Below are 13,281 nucleotides of genomic sequence, written 5' to 3' on the forward strand. Positions count from 1 at the left end.
ACAGGATGTTGTACTCTTTTGGTTTCTCTGTTCCCTCTCCATCCGATCACTTCTTCTGTTATACATGAGCTTTGATCCAGATAATTCAATCAAGCTCCTCACATTGTCTGACTGATAAGAAAATTCAACATAATGACTTTCACTGTCTTGTCAGATTTATAAATCTGAAACAGTAAGTCACACTGTGTCGAATCTGAACGACTTTGTTCCGAATCAGACTCGTTTCGTTAAGTCTTACAGGCCTCTTGTGTTTGACAAACACTCTCATCACTTGTTAAAGCACCATGGTGAAGAAGTGAAACCCTTCCTTTCCTTTTCCAAACTTTGGATACTTTCCAAACTTATACCTGCTGGTATGTTAGGGCGCTTGTTGGAATATCACACCGTGAAATCAAAACCAACAGTTTTGCAAGGTGAAACATGTTCCTGTAGAGGACTGACAGATGTTATTTACTCACGTTTTCCTTGACAAGCACAACACCTTCCTGTCTTTGTTTTAATGGAGGCATTTTAAACAATCATAAGAGGGAGTAGGGGTCAGTTGTTGAGTCATCTGCTGCATCGTCTGCAGTTTATTGTCTCTGCTGGCATCACATGTACAACGTTTGGGTTTCTGGCTTTGGGGAGCACAAATATTTATCAGACTGTTTTTGACTCTGGGAAAACCAAATTCATTTTTATTTGTATCTCAGTGATTCCATGTAGGGTCTGTAGGGATTTTGGTTTTGGATGCTTTACCTCATTAAATTCAGATTTTGTATCAGGGGTCAGAACCCCTCTGAGGGATCACAAAATAAATCTTTTATTGGATGTGAGATGACTATGAATAGGAAAGGAAAAAATCTATCTCTGCGCAAACAAAATTGTTTATTTGTTTCAGACTTTGCTCCAATTATTTGCCTTTTTCTTGCGTAATACCTGATAATTTTACCTCATCTGGCCTGTAAAAACTATTCAAACAAATACATCTGAGAGGTAAAAGGTAAAAGTAACTGCTCACTACTGGTTGATAAATGCAAGCTGTGACGATGGGCAGCACGTAGAGTTTGTGATGATACTGTACCAACTTTTTAGTTTGAATTACTTTCTTCCAAGCAGCCATTGATTTCCATTCATTTCACTATGTAAAGACAATTTACAGAGACCTGAAATTTACTTGTGATAATCTCAGCTAACAACACAAGTCGTCTTACAGTTACAGTAATCAGAGATTTCAATACTTGAGGCCAAACACCAACATTTTGTAACACATAAAGTTTTCAGATCCTCATCAAATTAAAAATTACTACCCAACAGCATCATAACTTTGACAAAAAATAAAGATGACAGAATATTCAGAGTGATGGGTTATTCCTCTCAAGCATGTTTTATGTTTCTGTAAACTGGTTTTAATAGCTTGTTGACATTAATGGAAACCATAGGGTGGCTGGATGGTAAGACATCTATAAAACTTTAGTGATTCTGGGAAAATGTTAAGCAGTTGTATTTGCTAAACCGAGCTTCTGTCTTATCTGTCTTTCCACAGATGAACGGGACCGAGTTCAGAAAAAGACCTTCACAAAATGGGTCAACAAGCACCTTATGAAGGTAAGATCCCACTGCAACAACATTTACTAGCGCAAATACTTATTTTCACAACAAATATACAATCAGCTAGGTTGAAAAAGTAAAATATAATTAAGAAGTATTAACTTCAGCTCATTTGTGGCGTACAGCTCAAGGTGATTTACTGAAGGACTCCAGATGTCCTTGAATGACCCTAGAAGTTGTTGTTGTTGTTAAAGTCAAATTCCAGCCTTTTCTTTCATATCCCTGCTGGTTACAATTGCTTAGATTACGTAAAAAAGATTTCCTGAGAAGATATTGGACTATCTGATTTCTCTGGAAAAAATTACCTGTAAGTAACGGTACATCAACCGGGAAGAGAAAGCAAAGCAAAATCAGAGTTTGATTCGCCACACCTATCGCCAAAAAGTGAAATGCTCTGGAAAAAGGTGAAAAACATTATACAAATCTCTTCTCCACGCACACATGCTATTTGCATTAACTGTATGCGTGTCAGAGAGTGAGTCATGGACACCTGGCCTCGCTTTAGCTGGCGTTCGGGAACTTGTGGCATTGTGGGTCGGGCTCGCTCAGGTTTCACATCTGGTCTCCAGACTGTCAGGGCGGCTGCTCAGGGCTCTGCAGGGGAACAGGAAGCTCCAGGACTGAACTCCTGCACTGAATGTGGGCCACCCTTGCTAAATATGTTTGCACCCCTAATACTGTAAGGCAATACTTCATAAGCGTTCTGGCCTATGACTCTTAAAAAGGAAACACTTCCTACGTATAATATGTATAATATGTAACCTCCTGATCTAAGTAGTCAGGTGCAGACTGTGGTGCTGCAGCGGATAATCATTTTCAGTATCAACTAATTAGGGCCAAAACGATAAGTTGCAGAAGTATAATCAACAGCAATTTTAATAATTGATTGATAACGATGATTTTATCAAGCAAAACTGCCAAACATCCACTGGTTCCAGCTTCTTAAATGTGGCGATTTGCTGCTTTTCTGTTTGTTTGCTTTTTGTTTGTTTGTTTTAATTTATTTAATATTGTTTTAGCTGTTGGTTGAATAAAACAAACAATATGAAGACTTCACCTCAGGGTTCTGGGAACTTGAGATGGGAACTTTTACTCTGTTTTCATTGGATTAGTGAATCATTTAATCATAAACAATGCTTTTCACAGTAATTGAAGAAAAAGCAATCTTATCTTAGCATTTTTGAAACTTTTAACAGCAAATGTTTGGAGATTTTTCTTAATTTTTGACTAAGACTATATGTTATCAGACAGATAATCAATTAATGTTCTGTTTACTCATTCAGCAGACCAGTGGAGGGAGTTTTTACCCCCTTTAAGTTGTTGATTAACTATTCCCAGCAGGCAAAAGGCAAGATTAAAAGATTTCAATGCTAGAAATATTTGTGTTCTTGGTGACAGGTTATGAATTATTTTGTGGAGCTCGTCAGAGGGAACGTTTCTGTAAGACACTTTACTTAAAAGTACCCTTCAAATAGATCATGTAATGTTATTTTATATTATGGCAACAAGAAAAGAAGAAAATAATGTAACAGACCACAATGTTTTTTGTATATAATAGGGATCACTGAGGTTTCAAGTAATAACAGACTAGTTAAATTATATAAAACACAAACACCAAAGAACGTTGCAGTTGCATGTTTTTAATAAACTGCATTTTTATACTCTAACTGTGTTACTGATCATATTTTCAGGGAATGTTTTAGCTGCCATTGAACAAGTGTAAAACCTGTCTCTACCTGGAGTGTTTCAGCTGCGTCTCACTGCTCCTCAGAGGCACGTTCAGGTTGACGAATCCTTGTTTTCACACAGGAACTGAAGTGTGTTTAACCGCGAGGAATGTCCACTGTCTTCCATGTGCGTCCTGTGACACGGGGCTCTATGCGAGATGACTCACAGGCTTTGTCGTCAGTCGTTGTTTCTTTGTCGGAAAATCCCTCAGATTTGGATCCAAAAAGACGCGAGAGGGTCGGCGATTTGGCTGCCCCCCCCCCCCGAGGCTTTTTGGACTCATGGTCACGAAAGAGTCATGGGATTAAACTGTGAGGCCGGGAACACTCCGTTCTCGTGGTCAACTGTCTCAAAAGTGCCATCTACTGTAGCATGTTTTACATCTCACTTCAGATTACAGGGAATGAAAACCAGACATTATTCCTTGTTTTATTTATAAGTGTTTTTATGTAAGTTTATCCAACTAGAATCAAGACCAGACCAAGACTGCTGAAGCACATTTACATTCACAAGAACTGAAAAACATTTTTTTTTTTTTTTTTTACTTTAGTTTCAAAGATAAAATCAAATAAATAAAATGATACAGACCATGACCAACTGTCTTTGTCTAACATCAGTCTTATCAAACTAGTGTCTGCGTGCTTGTCTTTAGTTTCTCTGTTCCCACACAAATCCCCACAGTTTTATATCTTCTCTCATCAAACTGTTTCCTTTTTCCATCCTTCATCCTGTCCTCCCATCCTTTCACATCAGCACTGGAAGGCAGAGGTAGGTCCTGTCTGTGAGCAGAGTGCTGAGTGGACATACAATCATTTCTGCCTGCATGTCTGTGTTAACATTTTTCCCTCCCTCTCACCCTCCCCCCTCCTCCCCCTCCCCGTCCTTTACCTGCTGCTAACATTCAACCTTTTTTCCCTCCTCATTTTAACAATTTTCTAATGGCTATAAGAGCCTTTTCTGCAGTGCAGCTAGTCTTTAGATGTTTTCTATAACTCCATTTACAGTTAAACAGTTAAAAACTAAAAATGTACTTAAGTGTTAAGCGGCATGCAATAAGATTACAGGTGGTGACCAGCAACTTCTGCTAAGTTTGTAGTTACATGTCTTGAAGGAAAATTACGCCCAAGGAAAACTAGTGATTAGATGATCAGAGAAGTTGCAAACAAACCCCAGTTTTTACCAAACTAGTTAAAATTTAAAAGTTTTAACCAGTCTCTCTATTTAAAATGCTCATCATATTTTGCAGACTGTGCTCATGGCTCAATTTCGACTGTACTTATGTGCTTCGTAGTTACGTGCACGCTGTTTTTCTATGCAATGAGGGATTGCAGTCGACATTTCTGAGTATTTGCTTTAATTTTCACCTCTAAATAAGCGTTTTAAATAATCTGGTTAAACTGGGTGTTTGTATACAGCTCATATGATCATCTGAACGTTCATGTTTCTTGTCCTTGTTAACCTGGTGGGTGAAACGATACCATACGGCCAAAACTGCAGTATGAAAATGACACTAATGTTGTAGAAAAATCCTTGAAAAGAACCCCAAATATGGACCCTTTTGTGACTGCAGAAGGCAGACCGTAGCTCAAGTCCCTTACTGTGTTGCTGTGTCGAGGTCCTTCCCTTTATGTTGCTTTCTTTATTTTTAGCTGAGGTGTTATAGTTTAATTTTTAGAGGTTTTTAAAATGTAATCGTGCCTAGTGTGGAATTCCTTGCTATTAATGTTGCGGTGGTCAACAATTCAACAATGCTGAGTGCAAAATAACTTATTCAACACTGGTGTTGACATGATTGGAGAAAATATTTCCCTGAAGTGGAAATTATCACTAAAAACACTATCTCCCCTCTTCTCTCCGCAGGCCCAGCGACACATCACCGACCTGTACGAGGACCTCAGAGATGGACACAACCTCATCTCCCTGCTGGAGGTGCTCTCTGGAGAGACACTGGTGAGCTTTGGTGACGTTTGATCTTTAGATGTTAGGACATCTGCTTCTGCTGTAACCCCATGTTCTGTCCAGTTCTTTATTTCTCTCCTTGCTCCCCCCTGTCCTACAGACTTTATTTGCTGTCATATGTGTTCTACTGTCCAGTCTACTCATTGTATCTCAAACTGCTCTAAATGTTTATCTTTATATTATTCTGGTGGTTTCTTGTCTCCAGTCTTGCATGTGTTGAATTTGATTCTTTGGAGATTCTCGGACATTTCAGTACATGCTGAGGTTATGCGCTCTCTTTTCCTTTACTTACCTTACCACCGGTCTTTTGGGACCTTCTGGTGATGTAGCCTTAAAACACTAATCTTCATTCTTTGCTTTCATCTCGTAACCTTACTGCACTGACTTGTTTGAGCCCTGGTTTTTTTCCCTTTTTCTAATTCCTGTTTGCTGACCTTTGCCCTGACCTTTCCTCCTTTGCCTCTGCCTTCCTCTCTCTTGCGATGCAATCTTGCTGTGGTAGCCGAGGGAACGTGACGTTGTGAGGAACGTTCGGTTGGTGAGTGGCGCCTGGACTGTGGCTGGCCGCCTCCTCGGGCGTGGCATGTGTCACCACCCCAGGTGGCTGCTGGGTCGTGCATGATGACAGTCACACTCCCTGTAATGTCCCGTTCTGTGTCCAACATCGTCCTCTTCCATTTGATCAGTGAGCCGGCAGAACTTATAAGTTTATCAGGTGTTATCTAAGTAGACAAGAGGTGCATGTAGTGTTATTAGTGGCTTAAGTAGGTTTAAGTAGTTGTATCACTTCTAGTTGCGTATAGGTCCTGCAGTTGTTGCTTATACTAAAGACATTCAGTGGTAGTTATTTTTCATATGTAAAGTCAAGAAGACAAATGCTTCAAATTGATGTCAAGATTGAAATTTTGGTAAGTGCGGAGACCAATATGAGAGGAGATTCATCCTACAAATGACAATTTTTTTTCATTTTCATTTTCATTTTTATTCTTGGTGTAATTTTCCAACAACATAGTTCATGAGTCCAGTGCTTTTTGTCAGCACAGTACGCCTGAACACACCGACAAATAGATTTTTTCAAAATATTCCTTTTTGTGTGCCAGATTCACCAGGAAATGGATTATGTCAAGGACATTTCTTGTCTCTGCAAGTTGATTTTCATACAGCGCTTAAATGAAAAGACACAAATGGCTGAAATCATAGTATGGAATCAAAATTTAGTTCTTCTTTTGCCTTGAAAGTCTTTATATTTTTTTAATTAAAAGGCCTAAACATGCAAACCACTGGTATTGTCCTCTTAAAGTTTCTAGATGGAGTTGTCGAGGGTCAAACAAGGATTGCAAGTACTGGATTGTACCCCACTGTATTGAAAGCAACGTTGCATCACTGCAAGCTGATACGTCGACTAATTCTGCAACAAAGCTTGGCTCAAAAGCTCAAAACTTGAAGCATATATGCATGTCATGGCTAACACACAGACAGCTGGGGTTGAGGGTTTAGAAATCGTAGACGTGTATTGAAGATGCTGGACTGGACTCAGTCATCAGTTAACACAGGACCATTCATAAGAAACAGGAAAAAGCTGTCGGTAGTTCTGTGAGAAAACAAGAGTTGCGACTGATGTTTGGGAGAATCACTGAGAATGTTTATCATTCATTATCATGCTTTCACTTGCAAACATCCTGGCTGGATCTTTATTGCATTTCAGGGTCATGTAGAGTCAGATCTGGTGAAGGTCTGGCCAAACGCTTTGATCACAACCACGCAGAATTTGAATCACACTTCAAATTTGCTGTCTTTTTTTTTTTTTTTTTAAGTTTCCAAGACCATGACTGTAAAGATAAATAGAGTAGATCTTTTCTTTTTAAACACTGAGGGTGTTGCTGGACACTGAAACACCTGTTCCTCAGTCATGGGGTCTTGCTGTTTGTTGATCATTCAAACCTCATGTGTTCTCTCCTCCTGATGTTTGATGTCCTCTCGTCTCTTACAGCCGCGGGAGAAAGGCCGGATGCGCTTCCACAAGCTGCAGAATGTACAGATTGCACTGGACTTTCTCAAACACAGACAGGTCGGTGAAGATCTTTCATGCATTGCTCTAAAAAAGCAGCATTTTTATTTAGATTTTCTCTGTTTTCCTCCTAGTTTAGCTTCTGTTTTTCATTAACTACCGTTGCTTTTTTTGTTCCACTTGTGGAATGGTGGCTTCATTTTTTATGTCTCCACATTAGCTCAGATTGTGTTTCATAATTTTAAAGGATAATTTTGGATTTTTTCAAGTCCATCTTAATACAAAACTCACATGCCATACGTACAGTGAAAGACTTATTGGTTGCTATAATCATTCCTCCTCTCCATACTGATACCTTCATATTGTGACCACGTTGTAAGAAATGAGGAGCAAAATCCACAGTTGTTGTTCTGTGCAAAAAATGCATAATTAAATTTATCCAAAGCTCAGTTAGCCAAGTCATGTTGGTATCATCATTCTGGTAGTTGCATGTAATTTTATTATTATAGTGTTTTGCCCTGGCACGGCAACTAGCAGGATGTATCCCTTCGCTGTGACTCATTGTCACAGGAAACATCACAAAACAATTTCATACCACAATGATTGTGATTTTAGAAGATAAACATTCAGTTTAACTAACCGAAAAATATCATAAACCGACAGGAATCTAAATAATTTCATCGTTGTTCACAACATTTCAGGTCAAACTGGTCAACATCAGGAATGATGACATTGCAGATGGAAACCCCAAGCTGACTCTGGGGCTGATATGGACCATCATCCTTCACTTCCAGGTAATGAAGGACACATTTTAGGAGTCATTTCACTTTAGATTATTATTAGTATCATGGCAGTGAGTCATTTCTGCACAGATTGCTTTTATTTATATTTTACATGTATTCAAAGTAAACTGCCTGAGCCTTGTTAAGACAGCTGAGTCACATTTTCTGAGCTACGTTTGGTGTTTATCTTAAACTGCACGTTTGCACCTAATTGCATTAGATTAAGTATGAGTAACATGCATTTTGTACAGTTTACTTTCATTACATTGTGATTAGTTCGCTTCCATGGAACGGTAAGAAAAATCAAAGCGCAGTGTTCCCTCTGGGTTTTAGTCATCAGTCTCAGTTTATCCTTTGTTGACACTGCAGTTATAGTACAGTAGAGTCCAGCAGCCGATCACTTCCAAATGGGCTTTATCAGACATTTGGCAGTACTTAGGCTCTTATACACAAGTACCACCGTTTCTGGAGTTCCTGAGTGCACAAAGACTAAACACTAGAAAAAAGCTATTCATTCATTTTTAAAGTGGGATGTCCTCGTGTCAATCAGTACATTTCAAAGCCTTTTTTTTTTTTGCATGTACAGCTAAATCTAAATGTAGAGGTTTAATTCAAACAGACAGTCCTCATTCCAAAACATAAACAGGATAAAATTGCTCATACCATCTCTGGCAGCACAAGCCACACTGGAGGAAAGCATTCGTCAGTGGGCAGATGTGTTCCCGATGATGAGGAGGCATTTTGGGATATTTGTTTAGCAGATGGTTGGGAAGATTTTAGAGAAAAAGCGAGGGAGCGCATGAAGATTCTTTGATGCTATAATGATGGTTATGTTAGGATGTGGATGTGGGATCCTTTTCCTTGTCCTGCGTGACTCAGTGATTCCCATGAGGAAGCTGGAAAGAGGCGTGGGTGTGACAGCTCGGGACTCAGTCGGAAACATCAAACTGCAGTGAAAATGATGAGAAATGATTCCCCGCTGTTGGTCCGTGTTTTAAAACTTAACTATTGTCTGATACTAATGTACTTTTTCAGGTCATAAAACAAAAAAACCTCATTGTATGCACACTTAGTCATCAGGCAGCTATTATTTCTTGAAAACAAACCCATAATCTCTTTCTCTTGGCACATGCTAGTCATCACAAACAATAGTGAGTTTCCTCTGAGTTCCCCAGGTGCTGCTCACAGTGTAGTGATACACAGGTGACTGGTTTAAATAATGGGCCCGCTTCGTGACAGAGACGGAGCTGGGATCCTTTCAGCACTTTTAAAAGAGGGTGTGAGGGTGGAGGTTCTTGTTCCATTCAGTGTCTGAGTCACTCGCTGACCACGACCACACCGGGGTTTCCCTTGTGGAGGGAAAATAACAGAAATGCTTTCTTTTTTCCCTCCTCCACCCTTTCCTGCAAAAAAAAACAGCCTGTAAGTGAATTCTTTTAGTTCTGCTATGACTCATCAGCATACCCCAAAACACTGAAAATAGTATATAGCAGTTATAAAGGGGTCTTTGTTCCAGTAAGAAACCATGAAATCTATCTGGACTGGAATTGCAGCCCTTATCAATGCATCATCTGGAGCTAAAATACGGTCAATTTTCTTCAGTTTTGTCTATTTTTCTGGTCTCATCTGTGGGTAAAAATCACCAAGAAGTGATATAAATACTCAAATATTAGTTGCAAATATTTATTTTAACCTAATTGCAGCCTTGAGTAGGTAGAGTTTTCTGCATCAAGCCAAGTTAAATAGACAGTTTTAAAAAAAAAGCAAACAGAACTGACTTATAAAAGGTTTCCTGTGATTGTTGCAACTTTCATAAATGTGTGCCAGGTTATGTAGTAAACTCCACCCTTCTGGTACGTCAAGCAGACCAAAACAAACACCAAAGACTTTTCAAAAGTACTGTTTATACAGCTGATTATAGATCTGGTGGCCACTGGGTGATGAATGAATGCAGAAGAGACACTCAGCAAGTCAACCAACTACAAAATCAAACCAGTAAAATTAATGCCAGATCCCTCAATGTCAACACAGTGCTAGAATGTACCTTCAAGCACATGTGTATTTATCAAATCTGCAGTTTATGTTGTAGTCGCTCTTCATGAGAATAACCATTATATATATATATAGCAGAGGGATTTTTTGTGACTCATAGCTGAGCCTCGCAGTTCTTAAAAAAGAGGAATTTGCCTGTGAATTGGGCTGTAACACAGTCCGACATTCATTTACAGACTCCACAGTAGTTAGTGAAATTATAGATTTGAATATATAACCTTGTAAGATCAGTGACTCATAGTAGACGTTTTCACTCACATGATTTCTGTTGTGCACTTATATAATTGTGAAGCTTTCATGTTTCCCCCCCAAAACAGTGAATTTAATGGATTTCATGTGCCCTTCAAGTAAAAGTGGCGGTTCTTATTTGAGGTTTCATATGTGACTCATCTCAAGTCTGGAAGAAATCAGCGTATACACTGGAAAAAGTGTTCCTGCCCAACACTTCAGTCACATTCAATATATCACAGAAGAGTTCATATTCTATGATGAAAAAAGTCATTTTTCCATGAAATCCTTTTATAATAAATATACCACTACATATGGCAGTCGTATGTGCCTTTTAGGAAAAGTTCTGCTTTTTTTTGGGGATTGTTCAATTCAATTGAACCTATTCTTGTGTATCTCTTTATCCTTTTCCTGAAATATTTACTTTAAATTAGATTCTTTTGTCCAGAGTGACTTAAAATAAGTGCATTCACACTCAGAATGAACGCGCTCCATGTTACCAAAAATTGGAAGTGCAACCCTCCCAATTAACAGCTAAAAAGAGAGCTATGATTCAAGTGCCTTTTTAAAGAAATAAAATTACTATCTGCTCAATCTGCACCTTTTATCGCTGACTAGTTGCACCCTCTCCCCCTCCAGATCTCTGACATTCAGGTGAACGGCCAGTCAGACGACATGACGGCCAAAGAGAAGCTGCTGCTGTGGTCTCAGAGGATGGTTGAGGGATACCAGGGCCTGCGCTGTGACAACTTCACCACCAGCTGGAGGGATGGCAAACTCTTCAACGCCGTCATACACAAACACAGGTGAGACACTGAACCTCAGTAGATCGAGGTCAGAGCACGGCCCCCAGACTGATAATTTTAGACATTTGAGTCCCGTTGACAACTTTCAAAATGTAGGCACCGATCTTATCAAGAAGTGTATAGATCAAAATGTCAGGCTGAGACTAAAAAGGTGAGGAAAAACAAGTCTGAGCATCTACAGTAACTCAGGTCTGATTATACAGTGAGCATGAATAATGTATTGCAAAAAAAAGTGTTGATGATGCTGAAAGTGGTTCAAACTGCATTTTGTGGTTAGAAAAGCTTGCCTGGACTTGGGATCTTATTACACCGTAGGACATGAATTTTACGCAGTTAGAAGGTCTTCTCTGTGACCTCCTGCATATTTCATGTTGTGTTTTTTGTTATTTATTGCAGTAAGGTCAGAGACAGGAATGTCAAAACCATATTTGAGCTTTACGGTAGTGCACTTGACTTGTCGGGACAAAATGTTGATCGGTCGTCATAAATCATAAATTCAAGATAATTGTTGACTGAGGCTTGAACTCCCCACTTTACTCATTACACTCACTCAGTTAATTTATTTACGCTTGAAGTAAAGTGTAACCATCTTGTTTTTGAGTATCAAACACTCCTCTGTAGGCTTGAAAGGAAGCAGCTGCGGTCAACCTGAATTTATGTTGCTTACAATGGTTTCACTGTAGGGGAAAAAAGTATCAAAGCGCTCATAAAAACTTCACAAACTGCTCCTGTAGTGTAATCCACTTGCCCATCTGTCTGCTATGTTGCAAAGGATTATTGTTGCATCAAACTATGGTGAAATACACTGTGATTCTGACAGCAGCAATATACTGTATTTAGCAACAACTGTCCAGAACATACGTACATGGTGCAATAGAAGTCTGAAAAGTCTCTGTGGATGCTTTGATTTTTGTTTTTTCTGCTTAGAAAACTTGTCACCATAAGAATCCATTGTAACAGGCAAGCTGCTGGTTCCCTCACTTAGAAAACTACTAACTTTTAACAGCCACCTTTCAAGCCTACATGGAGCAAATGTTTCATACTCAAACCATATATTTTGGGTGGAGTACCACTTTAAGTCTTTGTATTTGCGCAGAAAAACAAGCCCTGCAGGATCCCTGCGAAACAAAAATAACATGTACTACTGGAGTTGGCATCATTCGTTAAGAAAAGAGAAAGCATTTCCTTTGACAGTGTGGGTGTATCACTCTAATTTGAGAAAAGATCGCCCTGGAGGTATGCTCACTAGAGGCTCGGCAGGTTGTAGCAAATCATAAGTACGCTAACCGCTCTGCCATAGATTCTTTCCTGGTGGAGGAAGAGGAGGACGTGCAGATATTTAACAGCTGCAGAGCTGCAAAGGAGCGCAGTGCGGAGGCTTAGTGATGACTTAGTGGAACAGTGGAAATCTGACAAAACAGTAAGAAGAGGATTTGGATACAAGCAGGACAGTGGACTTGAGCAAGGATGACATTTTTCTTAATAAGTTAACATAACTTCAACTTTTTGTTATGACTTTTTAACAGTTTTTGCAAAACAAAAGTTAAAACTCGGACTCCACTCACTTGGAAACCTTTAGTGTGTCGAACTTGACCGTTACTACAATGCTGAAGCTGAAGAGAAAGTTCCACTCCAAAAGGCGGCTAAACAGCGCCTCCAGCAGCACGGCAGGCTCTGTCAGTGACCTGGAAGACAGAGTGGTCATGCTGTGTGAGGACATCCCCGCTGAGAACTCCTTCGACTTGGGCCGAGGCTCCCTTAGCCCCGGGGCCCACTCCAGTCGAGGTTCCCAGAGCGACGAGCAAGAATCTGGATCTGAGCCTCACATCTTTCACCTGAGCAGGGACCGACTGTCCTACAGACAGGCCTGTTATGTGGAGAGAGAACCACCACGGACACAAAGAGAATACTACGTCCAGAGAGTTGTGCAAGTGTATGAATACTCTGAAGCTTTTTTTTTTAACTGTGCAGAATTTACTGTACATTTTATAATCATCCTGTTTGATATTTCTGGATATGAGGTGCATTTTTATCTCCTTAGAGTTGTGAGATGCTCTATGCTTGTACCTACATGTTGCTGGAGCTACGTCTTCCTGCCAAGTGTACTCAAAGGCAATGCCTCTTTTCT

General features: G+C 39.6%; 1 protein-coding gene across 12 annotated transcripts in view; it reads left to right on the forward strand.

Moving 5' to 3' along the window:
- Positions 1-13,281, forward strand: part of pleca (plectin a) — a 108,913-nt gene that overhangs the window by 69,952 nt on the left and 25,680 nt on the right. For 11 of the 12 annotated variants that reach the window (XM_042434916.1, XM_042434915.1, XM_042434917.1 and 8 more), the window contains 5 exons: positions 1,526-1,587; positions 5,179-5,268; positions 7,268-7,345; positions 7,987-8,079; positions 10,987-11,153. In XM_042434916.1, coding sequence (XP_042290850.1) covers positions 1,526-1,587; positions 5,179-5,268; positions 7,268-7,345; positions 7,987-8,079; positions 10,987-11,153 — 490 coding nt within the window. Of the gene's footprint in view, positions 1-1,525; positions 1,588-5,178; positions 5,269-7,267; positions 7,346-7,986; positions 8,080-10,986; positions 11,154-12,490; positions 13,087-13,281 lie in introns of those variants that run through there. The other variant, XM_042434927.1, reaches the window with a different exon arrangement.

This window comes from Thunnus maccoyii, chromosome 15 (assembly GCF_910596095.1).
Source record: "Thunnus maccoyii chromosome 15, fThuMac1.1, whole genome shotgun sequence".
NCBI lineage: Eukaryota > Metazoa > Chordata > Actinopteri > Scombriformes > Scombridae > Thunnus > Thunnus maccoyii.